Raw genomic sequence first — 19,278 nt, 5'->3', positions numbered from 1 at the left:
GAACTCATGAAATTTGAAGAAAATGACTGGCTGGAGCCCAGCAGAATCAGTGTCAGACATAAGACTTTCCAATGAAATATTAACCAAGTTAGAAAGGCTTCTAGGAATCAGAGAGTAAACTGAAGGGCAGAGGAAGAGAAGGGTTAGGTTGACTGAAATGTAGAGGGGTTGAACTAGAAGAAGAAATGGAAAGGAGGAAGGATTTCTCAGAATGTTCAGATACATTAAGATAAGCCTGCTTACGTATCAGGACCAAACCTTTTGAGAGTAATCACCAATAATTGATAATCTGAAATGCCATACCAATGCATTTTTATATTAAAATGTTAAATAACTATAATCCACTGTAGCATCCTTAATCCAGTAAAATTCATTCAGAACTAAAATAAAACACTTGCAATGTTTTATCTATATGCCTCAATATTAAACAACATGTTTTATACACTTATTTTGTTTATTTTTGTTCAAAATTTTGATTAGCCAATTACAATACTTCTTCCTAGTTTTAATTAGCAAAAGAAAAATGAAGAATTTTATTGGTATGAATGTAAGAGAAATACAATCCTTTTAGAGCTATTTATTTTCATTTAACTGAACTGCCTTGCCATATTAAAAAAACATTTTTACAAAGGTTAAATAAAGTATTTCATGGCAACCGCTGCTGCTCAGTGCCTGTGTAACAAGAAACATGAGCCAGCCAAAGTTGTGCAAGTTGGTTTTCTTTCCCAGTAAGAGAATGTGGTATCTAAGACCTTGTCCTAACTCATTTTATCCCCAAGTGTAAGTCAAGTATGAACTAATGCCTGAAGGGAAGTCCCTGACTCCAAAAGTATGGATTATTTCACATTTATCTTACAATCTGCTCTCAGAGTTCTTAAAATTCACTAACTTGGCAAGTCAGGAATTATCATGAGAAATGAAATAATTTCATAACTATGAAGTCATCTAGCATTCCATGAATCTGACACTCACAGGGCTTGTCCAGGCTTGGGCATTATTCTGACCTTTAAATAATAGGTTGTGTTCAATATCCAGTTCAGCCTGGAACAATTAGAAAAGTGCTACATTACAGGTACAACATGAAGCCTTAATCAAGTTGCTGTTTTCATTACAAACAGACTTGAATTAATATCTCACTTTAAAAAATAAAACATTTTACACATGACGATATTTGCAATATTCTTAATAAACATGGTTTGCGTGACCTAAAATGTCTAAATATTATGTTGTTGACAGTTAAGATGAGCCATTTTTCTAATGCGAATAGCATTTACAATGACTCCTGTCTAAAATTAATCACATGAACTAAATTTACATTTGGATGCAAAGGTTCTGAATATTGTCTGAAGAAAATTAGCTTATAATTGAATAGTGTATGGAAAACCTGTGCTTCCACGCATCATCAGTGAAGCTGCCTCAGTTCCCAGTTTCAATCCCTAAACTTGCTGTCATGGGAAGGGCAGTGAAAATGGTAACAGAACAATAACATTCCAGAGACTATTGCAGCGGGTTGGGATAGCTTCAACATAATAATCTAGTGTCAGCCCAGGAAGCGCTGAAAGGCTCTAAAATTTGGTGTCACCCTTGTATTGTTGACCTTTTCATTCTCGTGTGCACAAGCTCAAAGAACTAGGGATTGCTGTCCTGTTCTTACATTAGGACTGCTCTCCTCAGTGAGATCTCTAGCTCTGTCTTGACCTGCCTTTCCTTCTCTCTCCTCTTCAAGACCTTCCTTTTCTTTCCATTCCCTGTCCTTCTGCCAGCTCTGCACTGTTTCTTCCTCACATGTAGCTGGTGCACAATGCAGTGCCTCACCCAAGGTGGCTGGCAGAACTACAGAAGATAAATGTTAAGCCTTGCCTGGCTTTCTCTCCACAATGTTGCCTCTCAAACCGCAGATTTTGGGTGTCTATTCGTTAATAATTTAATGTACATTAATTAAATCCTGAAGTAATCTAATTTCTTAGGATCCAGTTCTGCCATCTGCACTCAGGTTGAGTAGTACCTTACTCCACAAGTAGACTAACTGAAAACTATGGGATTACCCACAAAACTAGCTACTACTCAGTGTGAGGATAGAAGAATTTGACTCTTTGATTGTAAACTGTTTGGGAAAAGGACTATACCAACCTATGTATTTGTACATATCCTAGCGTAACACAGCCCTGATCTTGATTATTACTGTGTAGACCTTCAGAATTTTGAAGGTGTTGGCTTTATGGTCAGCCACACTCTGTAGTAGAAAGTTCCCCACTCTGTGCCTATTCCTGCTCTCAATGAAGTCAATGGCAAAACTCCCATTGTCTTCACCGATGAAGGGTTGGGGCTTTAATGTTGCCATTACTTACCAAACATCATTCTGTGAACCCAAAAAGGATTTGTGTATGGGCACCAGCTACGAAAACAATTTTTCACAATGTCCCCCCTTTCTCTTGGTATTTACCATCCACCCTCAAAATAAATAAACCAAACCAAAACTCTGGCCTCTGCTACAGGAGTTGAAAGAAGGAAATTGTATAGCAGCAACAGCAGCTAATAGGAGGATGAGAGACAAAGTAGGTCCTGTTGTACATAGTCCTGTATTGAAAGTTGTCCAAGGTAACAAGGGTGCTGCTCTGCTCATTATATAAAATTGTTTATAAAAATAAGCACAAGTTAAAGACAGAAAGACTAGTACAAACTGGATTGTTCAGGTTAAAAGAACTGTAATAAGGGGTCTTCAAGGTTCCTGATAATGTCATAGATTGACATGCCAATGATCTGGAAGATTCTAGAAATGGGAGGAAATGTTCATAATTAAAATAATCAAAATGTGTTTTGTCTGGTTGATTTTAATGGCCAATTAGAAAAACTAATTAAACAGAATTTGTAAAAAGCAATCAAGAGTCCTGTGGCACCTTATAGACAAACAGACGTAGTCATGAAAGCTTATGCTCCAATACGTCTGTTCATCTATAAGGTTCCACAGGACTCTCGCTTTTTACAGATCCAGACTAACACGGCTACCCCTCTGATACTAAACAGAATTTGTAGTGCAGGGTTCGCATCACCACTTAGTGCATGGCAGGCTAGAGCACTAGATTTGTATCCTGGCTTGCTGCACATTAACAGACCAGGTAGAAAAGCCCTAACATTATCTTATCCCTTGCTGGGCCCAAGATATCCCTTATTAGCACAACAGCCCCCTCCCCCACTTTAATGTATGCCTACACAATCTCCAACAGCTTTGAAGCTTAATTCAGCCTTGAAATAAGTGGTCGCATTCTGCTGATTGTAGAGGCATCTGCAACAACTTACTATAGGGCTGAGTTTGGTCCACCCAGGTTACCATGTCAATGTAAGGTATATGCTTGTTTTGCACATCCACTGACTGCCACTTCAGCACAACTTACAGTCAGTTTGCCACCTACATCTGTTTCCTAATTAGGGTGACCAGATGTCCCGATTTTATAGGGACAGTCCCGATATTTTGAGCTTTTTCTTATATAGGCACCTATTACCCCCCATCCCCTGTCCCGATTTTTCACACTTGCTGTCTGGTCACCCTATTCCTAATCAACCTAAACCTTATCACCTCTGCATTTGACTTATAGATCTCAGCCATATCCATTATAATTGCCCCCCTAAACATTATCCCTATCTTACACATCAAGATTGGAATTTTCAGGGTGCCCAAGAGAATTAGGCACCCAGTATCCAGTGAATTTCTCTTTGGTTTCTTTAAAAATCCGAGCCCAGATGTTTGGCTACAGAAGCACAGACTGACAAACAGGGTGGAAACAGGCTTTTAATGGTATATGGCTTCCTCTGTAAGAGATGTGTGAATACCACATGAAGAACATATCCCAAAAACTATGCACTAAGAAAATCAATTTCAAGAACCTGGCAAATTAATTTTTTTGCTTTGGTTCAGAAGCTTGAATGTTTATGAACATGATTTTTCTTTGGGAAGGGTGTGTGCATGTCCAGTTCCAAATCTGAATCACGTGTAAACACTTCTGGATTTCCTCATCCCTTTATTTATCTCTTATGTCTGATGTAGCTGCAGTATGCGGCTCCTGATGGAACTGGAAAGCTAAAGGTAGCTGAGCACATGAATAAAACCATAGAATCAATGAATAAAACCTCCAGCCAACTTTAACAATTGGTGCATTTGTAATGCTGTTTCTGACATACCTGCGGGGACTTGTGAGAGCGCCAGCTGTACTGGTGACTGTGCAGACTAGACAGCACAACATTTTCGTCAGTATCCACCTGGCCAAAGCGCAATGTCTCCTGTGTGTCATTACAGATCACAAAATGGCTAAAGACCAACTCCTCTGCCTCCGGGCATTGGTTCTGGAAAAAAAAAAGAATATGAAAGCCAACAAGCATCAGCTTAATTGCAAGATGTTTGGCAGCTGTCTGCCCAGTGGCGATTGTTACAACACAGAAATGCTGTAAGATCTGTTGTCATTAGCTTTGGTTACAAAGTATTCTATATTGCCAGCATAAGCACGAACAAGTGCTGGGGTCTAAAATGTGTATCCCAAGAATGTATTTTTGCTCTTCTACTGTAAATCATAAACATTCAAAGCTAGAAGGAAAATGAAATCTCCCAACTTTTAGAAATGACTAGTGCAAAATTAACATATGTAGGAAATAATGTGTTCTATGGTGCAGACAATGCACTAGAGGCTGAATATAAAGCAATGCTATTGTTCCTCCAAGCTTAATAAAAGATCTGCAAGGCTAACAGGACACATGTCCTGCTCCCCAGCTTCTTCTTTTACTTTGAAATGCTGCTGTGGAACATTCTGGAGCAAATATTTCCTCCCAGAAGGCTTTCTCTTGTGATGCTGCAACACTTCAAAGTAGCAGGACCGCTAGGGCTGCAACTTGGGAACTACTTCCACAAATCCACAGGCTTTTTTGAAAATACATCATGCAATTTAATGGCTCAACATGCAAAATATTAAACTGTCTAATGCATTTTCATAACATCATTTTAACTAGGTAGAAATACTCCCTGCTCAATGTAGCAGTCCCTCCTCCACTCTTTGTATCTGGCTCCTTTTCAGTTCTGAGGTATCGCAGCAGAGCAAAGAGCATTCTGGGCATCTTTCCACCACTTATTCTATTTGCATGATGGGACTCCATGACAGTCAATATAAATTATCAAGCCACAGGGCTTTACTCATGCCTGCAGGCACAAACTGCAATCTTTTGCACCAGGAGAAACATTCACTGCCAAGGGAGAATTGGAAGCAATACTGCCGCCCTCCCCCAGGGAGGGTTTTGTCAGGATGGAGCCGCTGAAAGGTATACTCAAGGCTTGCATAGCAACTCTGCCAATGGAAACTGCCTGGGGGATGTGATAAGTACCATAGCCTTCCCACCTGGGCCACCCCCTCCCATATCCTCACCCACTTTCTGGGTTGCTCTCACAGTTATGCCAAATTGGTCCCTTGTAGAGGTTGCAAGTGGCTGGTGCCACTGTCTTTTTTCAGGCGAACTTTCTGCAACTGGGATCTTTGAGCCTGAGACTGATCAGGGCGCACTGTTTAGCTCAGCTGAAACAAGGTATCACTTAACTAAGTAATCCTTTCACCCCTTACATGGCAGGTTTCTGTAACACAGTGCTCTCAAACATTTTCACCGAGAAATCATCTCACAGATTCCTCTCCCGCACCCCATCACCATTGTGCCAACTCTCTCCTTTTCCACTTGCTATCACATAACATCCTTGTGGCAAATGGAGCAATTGCTTACATGAGGAAGTAATACTAGAATACTATTTATGCAATTTTATGTATATAGCATATATAAATTATCACATTATTTACTTTTGGTTTTCATTTATTTTCCACCCATCTTTCCCTGCACATGCTTCTCTACCACTTGTTCTCTACTTCTCTCTCTCTGTTGCTTGGTTGCCTTCTCCTCTCAACATATTGACCAGTTGCTCCATTCCCATCTCTCCTTCCTAGGATATTTTTCTCCTGCTGGCAGGCAGCTCCAGGGTCACAGGTAGATTCAATCTTTGAGAGCTAATTCTATTTCCTCTACTCCCTGTCTTATGTAGCAGAGTTCCCTAGCAGAAAAAGTGAGGTTGGCTCCTACCATAAGCTACTTTCACAAGCTTCCCAAGGTCTCTGACAACAATGTGCCTGGAAACCTGAAAAAAGCACCTGGAAGCAAGGGAGAGAGCCAGGAACATAAGACCAGACAGCTCTCTACAGACCACTAATGGTCCATGAACACAGTTTGGTACCTGCTCGTCACTGTGGGCCAGATTTTCAGAAAGTTAGGTGTGCAAAGATGTGTGCCAAATTTGAACTTAAATTATGCCAAATTGTGCCTTTGGATGTGAGTGCCTGGCTATTATTGAATTCAGTGTGAGTTTTGTGTGCAAATCAAAAGGTAAAATTTAGCCCCTATGGTGACTCCATGCACAATTTAGGTAACTTAGCATTAAAATGACTAATTAAGTGCATTTGTGTACTAAATTATCTGGTTTGTGAGAGCAATTAAGTGTGTAACTGGACACTTAAGTTCTGAAAATCTGGCCCGTTGTCATGAATTTCTCTTCATTATGCTGCATATCTTCCATGAAAAGTTAGTCAACTAAGCTAACAGTAGTCAAAGTCTCCCCTTTTGTAAGGAGTAAAACTCATTACAGAGCATCTGCATTAATTGTATTCAGCAGCTGATCTGGGTATACTAGATGCTGACATATGCAGTGCCACTTCAGAGAGCAGAGTTTATTTTGGCACTCTCTAGTGATGGATCTATGACTTCTCATTGTCAAACTGCCATACCCATATATCTACCACAAACATATATTTTCTTGTAACAGCTTTATGAAATGTTCTTTTGTAAAGACAGGATTTAAAAGCTAAGGAACTCAGTATGTTATTATAGTCAAACCTAGCTCAGACCTTAGTGAATTTAATACAACTTTTTTTCCCCAAGGAAACAGCCACTGGATTTGTCTTCTTGGTTCTGCAGCCAGAAAGCCTGAAACAATAGCACCACAAAGAGTTTGAGCTTCTTGGAGTATTAATATGAAGCTCAATTACCATGAAGAGTAACTTCATGCATTTACTGACATGCAAAAATAATTCAATAGGCCAAGCCTAATTTTAATTTTGCGCCAGTGCATATGTACAATTAATGATTGGCGCCTGGGGCAACAGGTTTGCATTTAAGATGCCAGAATAGATGCTTTACAGGCTATGGGATTGCACACCTTGGGTGTGTGACCCTGATCTAACATTGTATGTATGTATCTAAAGTCCACATATGGCTTCCATCAATGTGGTATCTGAGCCCCCCTGCCAATTTTCAATGTATTCATCCTCACAACACTGCTGTGAGGTAGGGAAGTGCTATTATTCCATTTTATACATAGATTATTGAGGCTCAGTGACTTGCGTGAGGTCACACAGGAAGTCTGTGTGGAGCAGGGACCTGAACCTGTCTCTTCCAAATCCAGGCTAGTGCCCTAAGCATCAGATCATCCTTCCTCTCATTACCTCCTAGGGCAGCATGCAGCACTGTTCCATCAGACTATACTAACAGCACTAACCACATTTAATGTCAAATACTGATAGCAGTTACTAGCATTATATGCTCAAAGTATTACCGGCATCTATTGTCTTTAGCAGCAGCGTTTCTAAGACTTAGATACAAGTGGTATTTTAAGCCCTAGGTCATACTGGATTCTATTCACATAACTCAGGTCACAAGGCCCCCAGCAGAGGAAAGTTTACCTGAAGGTAGTTGCAGTGGCACAAGATACTAGTCACCTGCTGGGGAAGAGGGGCTTAGAGGTGGTCACTGATGCCCCAAAGGAAAACAAAGGGGATGTCAAGAGTGACTTGTGGATGTGCTAATTCAGAACATCGCTCATGGAGCCTTTGCTGGTGGGTTCCTCCATATCTCACATTATTGTTGAAAGATATCTTTCTCCAGCAGAACACTGCCTACTCTCCCTTGATGTTAGCACCCTCAGAGGCACAGTGGGTGAATTTAGCCCCAAAGCTGCTGCTAATGTCTAGTGCAGGAACTCCTCACTTAATGTTGTAGTTATGTTCCTGAAAAATGCGACTTTAAGCAAAATGATGTTAAGCTAATCCAATTTCCCCATAAGATTTCATGTAAATGAGAGGGGTTAGGTTCCAGGGAAGACAAGACTATGTGTGTGTATATATATATACACACACACACATATACACACACACAGAGTATAAGTTTTAAACAAACAATTTAATACTGGTACACAGCGATGATGATTGTGAAGCTGGGTTGAGGTGGTGAAGTCAGAGGCTGGGATATTTCCCAGGGAATGCCTTACTGCTAAATGATGAACTAGCATTTGGCTGAGCCCTCAAGGGTTAACTGGTTGTTAATGTACAAGGCAGCAGGCATGGAGGGAGGGGAGAGAGCATAGCAGACAGAGACATGAGAGCGAGAGATGCACATTTCCCCTTTAAATAGCTAACCCCAGTCTTAAGTACACTGCTTTGTTAATTAGATCAGCTTGCTGAGATGCAGCTGCTGCCTGGAAGCTCCCTCAGTCCTGGTGTGTCCGTCCGCTCTATGAAAATGGGGTAAGCGGGGTGCAGGAGCAGGGGGAGGGGGACACCCTGACATTAGCCTCTCACTTCCCCTCTCCCCCTGTACAGCAAGCAGGAGTCTCTGGGAGCAGCTCCAAGGCAGAGGGCAGGAGTAGCACATGGCAGTGGGCGAGGGACAGCTCAATGCTGGCAATTGTTAGCCTGCTGGGCAGCTGCAGCACAGGGAACTTAGGGGAGTGGGGAGCTGATGGAGGGCTGCCAGTCCACCCTGATTACAAGCCCCCACCAGCTAGCTCCAATGGGCTGCTCTTCCTGCAAGCAGTGAACATAGCAGGCGGCTGCCAAATGATGCCATTAGAAGCAAGCATTGCACAACTTTAAATGAGCATGTTCCCTAATTGATCAGCAACGTAACAACGAAACAACGTTAACCGGGACGACTTTAAGGGAGGAGTTACTGTACTAGAAATGCCTGGGGTGAGAGGGCTTTGAAAGGGAGAAAAGAGGCAAAAGGAGGAGAGGAAGAAGTGTAGACTGGCAAAGGGGAGGATAGGAATAATAGTTAAAGGGGAGGATCTAATCCCCAGACACAAAGAAAGAAAACAAACAAAAACTGGAGCACTGTGCAGGAGTCATGTCAGCAGAGGACTGACTGGCCACTAAAAGAGTTGCAAACAAAAAACATGCCTAAGACTGGGTTAGGGAAAAATGCTCTCTTGAATCAAAATAACAATCAAAGGATTTGACAAAAGATCAACACTCTGAACTGGGTATGGACAAAGGTCAATTCCTGGGGGACAACTCCCTGCCCTCTCTAGTCTGTTCGTAGGTCTTTCTGTTCCTTCAGGGAGGCCTGGAAAGTCTCTCTTGTTCACAGGGTTTTCAAATAATTTGTGAACTCAATTCAGAGAGGAAACCCCCTTCTCTACATACTGCTGGTCCTCAAGCTTTCCCTGGTCTCAGGGCTCTGTGCTCATTTGAATGACCATAGCCAGAAAGATCTTCCAGCTCAAACTTATTTCAAAGCAGTGTTGGGTTTGGGAATGAATCATAAATGAGTCGCCCCTGTGCATGGGGTTATCTTCTGAGTGTTTTGCAAGCTACTGTACAGTTGTGGAAGAGTTCTGCATATATTATTTAATGTGGCTGTTCTGCTGAAAGGACTTTAGTAATTTCATAAAGCCTTTCCAACTGTTTTTCTAAGGCAGAACAGCAATCTTTGATAATTGTTACAGTCAAAACCTAAGGTATGACATGCTTGCTGCGTTTTGGCATTATCAACTGAAATGTAAATAGCAGCTATATGCATACACCATTCCTTCTTCCGATCCTTGTAGCAGAGATACAAGGAAGCTGCTGTGATCACAGATATCTGCCTGACTGGAAGATATATTGGAAATCAGACTGAGTTTTCTTAATGAACTGGGATCAATCTGCTAATAACAGAGAGGTTAAGCACTACATGGCCTTAAGGGGAAAAAAAATGAATTGGTTTCCTCATCTTTAAAAAGTGATGTTTAATAAATTCTAAGGGGTTCAGAAAAACATTTAGGCCCCAAAGGGGATGTTTACATTTTTCTAAAATATACTCCCATAGTACGTACTTGGAGAGCTATTTTATCAACTGACCCTTGGCCTATGGAATTCAGTGAAACACTACAGATTTAAAACAATTTGGAATGGTTTAAATGTTCAAATACAGTAAAAAAAAATTGCATCATTATTCAAGTGAAGCATGCATTTTCTGTTTCAGCATATACTCTATTATTAAATAATTACTCCTTAATGTTCCCTATACATTAATTTTATAATTAAAACCTTATTTACTTCAGCTTTGCATTCAGTTGTGCATTAGATTGTTACAGCTTGTATTTGAACAGGCATTTCATATTATAAAAGATTAGACAGTGAAACACAAAGTCAATAAGGGAAATTGTTTTTTAAAAAAGAGCTAATCCCCTCCGGTTTTCAGCATGTGACCTAGAAGTATAAAGCAAAATGTATACTTGGTGTTTTTTAGGCCTAATCTACTTTTAAAACTTTCATCATTACTAAATCAATCCACATCTAGGAAACAAAGACACTGACAAAGGCTTCTGTTAAACTTGAACTCTTGACCTAAAGGTGCAAGGCCAAATTGCTTCATGCTTCATCTGTCTGTCCCATCCACATAGAATATAAAATTACTTATGCCATATATTAATCCAGTAAAAAATATGTGGATAATTATTTTTCCTGCTTATTAAATACATGTTTCTTGTTGGCAGCATTTACTCTGTACTCGATCTGAACACCGTACATCAAACAATACTTACAACTGGGAAATTCATTTTTCCCCCTTGTGGAGGTAAAACCACATACATAACAGCTTGGTAGCAATTTATTTAATAAGCAGTTTTGAACCCACTTCTGTGTCAAATATCCCCTAATTTCAAAGTAGTGCAAGTTTTTAATCTAGAATACTCAGGGCTAGATACCCACCACATCAGAACATGGTGGCAAGTACCCTTGACATGAGAGGAAACGAGAAAATTACAGCAACAATTACAGAAGTATATCCTCCTGTGGATCATGTTAACATTGCCAAAGCCATGTATAAATCAGAACCAACTATTCATAGAATGTACCTGTCAGCAATATACTATACAACATATGGCTCTACTTAATCAAATATACAAGTCCATTTTTTCAACTTGGAATATTCCTTCAAGGCACTGTGTAGTCAGTCAGACATTTACACTCTGATGTGGTTTAAAACATTTAAATATTTACGCACGATATTTTACTTAGATGTATAACTGTGTCTGAGAGACTTTTTTATCCTAAGAGGAAACTAATCTTTCTGAAGGCCATGTTTCAGTAGTTGCCACACATATCTCAGATGAGGCTCTGGTTCTAAAACAGAAATATTTTGGGCTTAACTGGGCTAACAAGGAATCTCATGTTTTTTCTATGTTTGTTTTTTATTAAATGCATTGTTCAAAATATGACAAAAGACAGAAATTGGAGCTACAAAGATCTTTGCTCACAGTGATATTTGAACCAGCTGTAAAGATTTAAATCACACTAGCTCTTGTTTTATGAATGTCCTTTTGCAACAAGCAAACCATGGAGTGCCCTTAAAGAAGATTTTTTTTTATATAAAACAGATGTTTTATCTTTTTTTTACTTCGCTATTGTAGTGCCATTACAGGTAATTAATTCACAAGAAACATATTGGTCTGTAGGCAGATAAAGAAAATTATTTGCGTTCAGGGCTGTATTGAGGTGAGAGCATTATAGACCTTTGAAAGTTCACTGCAGAAGCAATGTTCTTTGCACCAGAACTGGTCTTGCTGATTAATGCTGCATAAATAGAATGTAATGTGACACTAGTACTGAACTTCAATAAGAATAAAAGCAGTAGCTGTTGGAAACAAAATGTCATACTACTAAGAATGAACTAGTCTTGCATATCATACATCATTCACATATTAACTGACTATTTTGTATTTCAAGACCCACTGGGTTAGAATCTGATCACAGTTATACCAGTATAAATCACTGTCACTCCACTGAAGTTCAAGCAGTTAGTCTGGATTTACTCAAGTGTAACAGAGCAGAATGGGGTCCATTATCTCCTAATTTTCACAGCTGTGTTTGAATTAATGCTCAATACTAGAAAGACTTCTACTGTAAAAGTCTTTTACATCTTTGACTATTGTTAATAAATTTAGTTACCACCAACTTTGATTTTAAGTGAATCCAAATAGCCAGAACATAACTTCTTTCATGCTACCATATTTGCATACCTGTTGCCAAGCTTGAAATGCTGTATTCAGAGAATGAACTGCATGCTGCCCAAAGTTTACGAAAATAGGGTCCACCATCACAGTGCAGTCCAGCAACCTTTCTGTTGCACTGCTAGAAATGGCAACCTGCCCACAGATTTTGAAAGGCTTCACGATATTCTGCATAGTAACATTTCGGCACTCCAAAAGTTTACAGTCAGTCCATGTAGAAAACTGGATCTCCTTGAAGATTGATTCATCACTCCACTGCCGGAGATATGTGTGGGGCTCTTTGAAGGAAACTATCATGTATTCTAGTTCAGATGGAACATTTTTATCAGAGGTAAATGGCTGAAGGGACCTTGCTGGTGCTGTTAAATTAAAGAATAGATAGAATTAAAATAGGATATCAATAATGCAGTCAAGCTTCAAGAATGTCTTTGCCTTCCCAAATTATTTTTTTATTTGGAGGAGCTTTTCATCTGTTCTAAATGTGTAAAATACATAGGATAGCTTAAATGTCTGAAACTTAAAATTATTGGTGATAGTGTACAGTATTTGATAAACAAAGACACAACTATAATTAACATAACCTTATACACTGCAAACACAATGTATGTTAAAATTAAAATCCATCCAGATATATCCATAAATTTAAGCAACCAAAGTACCTTATATATGTTACTTTTGGTCCTAGCTCTATCTTTCAATTTTGTCTGTTAAATCCAATGTTAGGCACCATTCCTGCATTTTGTGGAGTGCAGGAAGATTCCTGTACCAGCACACTACACAATGCAGAATTGGGGCCTTACATTGTAAACTTATTTGGAGTAGCGACCATATTGTTGTCAGTTCTGTTTGTGTAGGGGGAGTATGTATGTAACATGCCATACACATTTATGAGCCCGTATAAATAATGAATACCAGTAACACTGTTATACTTGTTGAACTGCCATTCTGCAGACTAACAGGTTTTATAATGAAATTTCTGTATTTGCTCTGATTAGCAGAGTATTAAAAAACCACAAGTGTACCCTCCCTTTCATAAGCAACATCATCACTCAAAAACTTAAAACAAACCAAAACATAATCTTGAAACTTCAAGATTGAGAAATATATAACAAGGGTTTCATGTGCTTCATTAAAGTCTTGATCCTGGCCCAAATTCAGCAAAGCACCTAACATTTGTCTAATATTAAGCATGTGAGTAGACATGTTGACTTTGTTATGATTCATGTCACCAGGACTATTCACATGCTCAAAATTACCATATGCTTAAATATTTTGCTGCACTGGAACCAAAATGCTCAGCCATTTGCACACTCAAACCCTATTATCTTTAAAAAATGTTCAAAAATGTAATGGATTCAGTAAGTTTTGTACTCTATTTGTACAGCACCTAGCACAATAGAGCCCAATACTGACTGGGACTTTTAGGTGCAATAAAGATAACAGCCTCAGCATAAACTCAATTGTTGCTGAAAAATGAAACAGCTGTGTTTGATTTTAATCTGATTGTTGCTTTTTCCATTATGAGTAATTCTACAGCTCCAGCAACTGGAATTGGAGTATAATAGCACCAAAAGTTTAAGTACTGTACAGGGCTAGCTGGTGTACAATTAATTTACTAGATTTTACTAGCATTAATGTTAGTAAAATTTGATAATGGATATATTTTAATTTTGCAGAAAAACCCAGAACTACTAATGAAAAAAGCAGTTCCTTTAAAAGGTATTTTAGGTATTTGTTCATATTCCAAGGAAAGCATTGCTGGCATTTGAAATCAGACAATCTAAAGATCTCTTGGAATGTATTTGCCTTTAACGCAATGATAGAGAACCCTGAACAAAAACAGATTAATCTTTCTAAAAATGATCATAATTGGAATACCAATTATATTTGCAGTTCCTTTACCAAGGCATCCTTACTAAAGAGGTTGCAAAATTGTCAAATATTTCAACAATAATGTAAATATGTTGGAAAGTTTAAAAGTTGAATTGGTTCTATAAATTGGCTCGAGAGTGAACTGGCACCTGCTATCACTAGTCAGGGCTAAGAAAACTGAACTGCTTCTACATACAATCACTCAATCCCAAGGGACAAAGTGAAGCTGATCAGTCAGTCACACTGCTTTTGGAATGTACTCTATCAATTGACACAGAACAGAAGTTGTGAGTTTGCACTGAAGTAATTACCAATGGCCTTTCCAAGTAGTGATTTGTCATAGTTTGCTGCCTGAATAAGAAACTGGGACTACAGAAGGCAAAATGATAGTAAATCATAATTAAATGTTTTCGTTATTATGAGTTAAGAGGTACGAACCTGTGCCCAGCTGATCAAGATGATGGTAGAGATGGAGTTCCAAATGAGCAAAATGGACTGAAACGCCAAGTGAAGGCACAAACCAAGGAGTAAAACAGGAGTCAACCCTGGTACAGGCTGCTAATGCTGTAGGAGTCACAAGCTGATCACATGCACTTTGTGAGCCAGATTCACTTTCAGAGCTGTGGAAAATATATAATGAAGCAGTAGCTCAGCAAGTCCAGGTCCTTATCACTTTATAACAGGATTTGAGCATTTGCTATGCTGTTTTTCTGACATAGCCAAAATAATCATTTTATTTTATGTTTAACTGTTAATACTGGCACAAAGGAGGGACAAGCAAGAGCTCTGTGTAAGCTCGAAAGCTTGTCTCTCACCAACAGAAGTTGGTTCAACAAAAGATACTACCTCACTCCCCTTGTCTCTATAGTATCCTGGGACTGACATGGCTAAAACAACACTGCATACAATACTGGCATACAATTTGTTTTCAAGCTAAAGTCGGTAGACAATATTTCAATCAAAGAACTTTGTTATTACAGTAGAGTGTATTCAATTTACTTAGTGAAATATGTGAACAAAAAATGAAGAAATTAAACTTTTAGAAATTAATGAAAAATGGCAGTTATGTTTTAATGTTTGTTAAAATGTAATGATCAACTGTGTTGACATTGCACAGGCCATAAGAAAGATTTGAAAACTCACTTTGCCAAGACAAAAAAGGATTTTTTAAAAGAAAGTATTCCATAATTTATATACTGTCGCTATGTTTTCCACATTTGAATCCCGCCCTGCAAACCTCTTATTGTCCTCTGCCACTGTATAGTCAGCATTTTAGAAAAATATGTCTTAGACAAACCTCTCTTATAAGCTCAGCATGGAGCCGTATAAAATTTATTATGAAACAGTAACTGAATTTAAAAATGCCATCACAGTTGAATTTTCTCTTGCTAATGACAACTCCTGACACTGTGAATATTTCCAAGACTTATCCCGAAGTTCTCTTGAGAACAGCTAAAACTTCCTCGCAAGCCTATAAGCTGCAAAGACATCATAGCAGTACAAATAAACTTCCTAATTTAAGCCAAATCAATCATTAATGCTCCTCACTCCCACTACCTTAGCTATTTTGCAATTTAAGAGTTCTGGGGTTAAAAATCCCAGGTTTTGTTTGAGACCAAAAAACTCCGAGTTTTTGTCCACAGTTAAATACTGGTTTTGTGTTCAATTTTAACCAAATATTAAATATATTACGCAAGCCTAAATTTAGTAAATAACAAAGACATATAAAATTTGGAGCAGATTTGGATTAAAATTTCCAAAAATCTAACCAATATGCTTTGTACATTGAGGGCAAAATTTTCAGCCCTTCAATTTATCTTCAATTTCCACATGTGAATCTGCAAAATTATGCATAAATATATATGTGTCCATAACTGTCATGCACAAACACTTTAATTTCCTAATGTTTATGTCACACACCTAATTTGATCATCATGTGTTATAATAAATAACTAGCATGATATTTATCTTTGAAGAGCTTAAAGTACACTTTGGGCTTGTGGACATGATGAGTTTTTGCGATTCATGAACATGTTAGACTAACGTGCTATATATGTTTAACAATAAACAATTCAAGATGTGTTCATTATCAAAGGAAAAGGACAAGATGTAATGTACAGAGATAGTGAAGGAGGAGAGGGAGATCTGCTACTGGATTTATAGAGAGACAAGGTGGCTGAGGTAATATCTTTTATTGGACCAACTTCTGTTGGTGAGAGAGACAAGCTTTCGAGCTACACATAGATCTGCCTCAGGTCTGGAAGCCCAGCTCTGTGTAACTCGAACGCTAGTCTCTCTCACCTACAGAAGTTGGTCCAATAAAAGATATTACCTCAGCCACTTTGTCTTTCTAATATCCCAGGCCTGACTCAGCTACAACATCACTGCATACTAGATTTATAGTTGATTTCCTATGCTTCCTTTTCCCTCTTCCTCTTGTCCCCTATTACTTTGAAAATGGCCAAAGTCATAGGCCATCCATCATTGCCACTTCCATTGCCTATGTTTATAACTCTCTCTACAGTACAGCTGATCTCTGCCATGCCAATTGGTATCTCTGGAAATAAATAATTCTTCGAGATGGCTTGGGTTAATGGTTAGGGAATTGGACTGGGAGATCTATGTTATAATCTTGGTTCTACACTCTGCTTCTATTTCCGCATATATAAGACAGAAACAATTATGCTTTACTCTCCTCTGTAAAGTATTTGCAGATATACAGATGAAAAACATTATGCAATAACTAATTATAAGAACTAGATAATACTTAGTACTGCCAGGAGTGCAGGGGACTGGACTAGATGACCTTTCAATGTCCCTTCCAGTCCTACGATTCTGTGATTATTATAGTAGTCTCAATGAGGGATGGGCAAAGCTTAAAAAATAACCAATTCCGATAACCACCTGAAATGTAAATGGTTATCTGGATCATTGAGTGCTTTTCAGTTTGTAAAACCGGTTAGTAATCTCAGAAGAACTGGCAATACTGTAAGAGCAGCCTTTCCCATGGTATTTCAGCACTTCCTGTTCTGTCCACAGACAGACACACAAAAAAATGAAAGAGAGAAGTAGGGGAAAGAAAGATTAATCTAACTTTTTAGAACCTTAACAAAGATTTAATTTTAGTTTTTTTCTTTGAGTCAACTTTTAATTTATCCAAATTGATTCATTTATCCTGGTTCATAGTAACCTCCCAGAAATGAACTCTCCAAAGTAATTATTCATTGTCATAAAAAACAGAGCAAAGTAGTATGAAGCCGTTAAGAGCATCTCAAATTTTCTTTAAACTCAAACATTTTTCTTTTCAGAAACCATTGTACCAGTGACTCTCAGTTCTTCTTTCCTCATTTATTATTACAAGGATATTTTCATAAAAACCAAACTCCTTGTTTCTTCAGACTTAATATAATTGGCTTCTTACGTATTTTTATTTACAGAGTCCTAGTGTGCTAGGGCCTTTATTTCCCACCTCTAATCATAATAATGATTGTGGGGCAGCATGACATGGTTGATGCAGGAGGACATGTGTCAGAAGCTTCACTTCTAGAAAGTAATTTAAGGCATTTATCCATACTTTACTGTGATCTCCTTGCTCTACAAACAATATACCAGGTGGGTATAATAGCTGGGCACTCAAAACGTCAGGCACTCAAAAAGATCTTTAAAGACTCTAAACTACTTTCATTTATTCATGTGGAGAAACCTTAGTTTGAAAAAGGACCACCATATCACTGGTTCCTGAACCAACTGCTGAGACCAACTCCAAGAGAAACTTGAAATAGCAAACCCCACCACTTACAAAATGCTTGATGCAATTATGTCCAGTAATCTAGAGTTAAATAGCAAGCTTGAGTAGAACTATGTTTTTTCTGCAACAAAATGAGCATCAAATTGTTGCACATTAGTGAAGCTGAGTATCTTTCCTGGTAGGAAGGAAGGGGAGAAACAGGAGAACAGAGGTAACATAGAACATAAGAACGACCATACTGTGTCAGACCAAAGGTCCATCTAGCCCAGTATCCTGTCTTCCCACAAAGGCCAATGCCAGGTGCTTCATAGGGAATGAACAGAACAGGTAATCATCAAGTGATCTGTCCCATCGCCCATTCCCAGCTTCTGGCAAACAGAGGCTAGGGACACCATCCCTGCCCATCCTGGCTAATAGCCACTGATGGACCTATTCTCCATGAATTTATTAGTTTTTTTTAACACTGTTAGTGTCTTGGCCTTCACAACACAGAGGTTAATTTTAAGCTCCTGAAGAGGACCTCATGCTATTGGGAGAAAATCAGTGTCCCCTGAAAATCATTTGAGGCAAAAGAAAATTAGAATTCTTTGTTTATTTCTCTCACATCTAAAGAGTTTCCGGGGTTCTTCATTTTCATAACTGTTTGGCCATGGCTGGGGAAATGATACTATTATGAGTGAGACAGTCCATTGTCCTTATTCCCAGAAACCACTTCTAGGGTCACTACTTCCCATATTGGTATTCAAAATAATAAGTACAATAAAGGAGTCAGCATTAAACAAATATCAATATTTGCTAACAGTTACTTCAGTGGCATCTGGGATACCACAATATCACCTCATTCAGAAAAGAAAAGAACTGCAGTATTTCAGATACCATTTTGTGGTAAAGCCATCAGTAAATATTTATTTTTAAAAGGAGATCACAGTACTTAGAACTAATTTAGAGCTTTTCCTATTCAAATTACTTGATATACTGTGATTGCAATCTGATTCTTTGTCTGAGCAGACTTCAGATTGACCTTCAACATTGCTTTAGTCTTAAAGTGCAAGCAATGAGAATTCGAGCCCCAGATTTTCTATCTTTCATTCTACTGCCCATTATATGTCATATGCAGTCTGGTAACAAAACAGAATTATTTGATAGTCCAGAAACACTCCTTCTGTTGAGTCCTGTTGAAGCAAAAGAAGGTGTTTTAACTTTGCAGAAGTACATTAAATAAGCCCCTGATTGTGATAACAAACAATTGTGATTCACAAACATATGATAGTGGGCAAGATTCTCTGGCTTGCTCCAGAGGCACAAAGGTAGCAGA

The 19,278-nt window shown here is 38.6% G+C and overlaps 1 protein-coding gene across 13 annotated transcripts in view; it reads right to left on the bottom strand.

The window, feature by feature from the left end:
• Nucleotides 1-19,278, bottom strand: part of VPS13B (vacuolar protein sorting 13 homolog B) — a 917,098-nt gene that overhangs the window by 70,363 nt on the left and 827,457 nt on the right. For 10 of the 13 annotated variants that reach the window (XM_039522053.1, XM_039522049.1, XM_039522043.1 and 7 more), the window contains 4 exons: nt 14,654-14,835; nt 12,353-12,702; nt 4,177-4,338; nt 973-1,041 (listed from right to left, as the gene is read on the bottom strand). In XM_039522053.1, the coding sequence (XP_039377987.1) occupies nt 973-1,041; nt 4,177-4,338; nt 12,353-12,702; nt 14,654-14,835 (763 nt within the window). Of the gene's footprint in view, nt 1-889; nt 1,042-4,176; nt 4,339-12,352; nt 12,703-14,653; nt 14,836-19,278 lie in introns of all 13 variants that reach the window. The other 3 variants (XM_039522068.1, XM_039522048.1, XR_005593500.1) reach the window with 2 other exon arrangements.

Source organism: Mauremys reevesii, linkage group 2 (assembly GCF_016161935.1).
Source record: "Mauremys reevesii isolate NIE-2019 linkage group 2, ASM1616193v1, whole genome shotgun sequence".
In the NCBI taxonomy this organism is placed as follows: domain Eukaryota; kingdom Metazoa; phylum Chordata; order Testudines; family Geoemydidae; genus Mauremys; species Mauremys reevesii.
The sequence above is the reverse complement of the archived record's forward strand: the minus strand, read 5'-3'. Positions and strand labels throughout refer to the sequence as shown.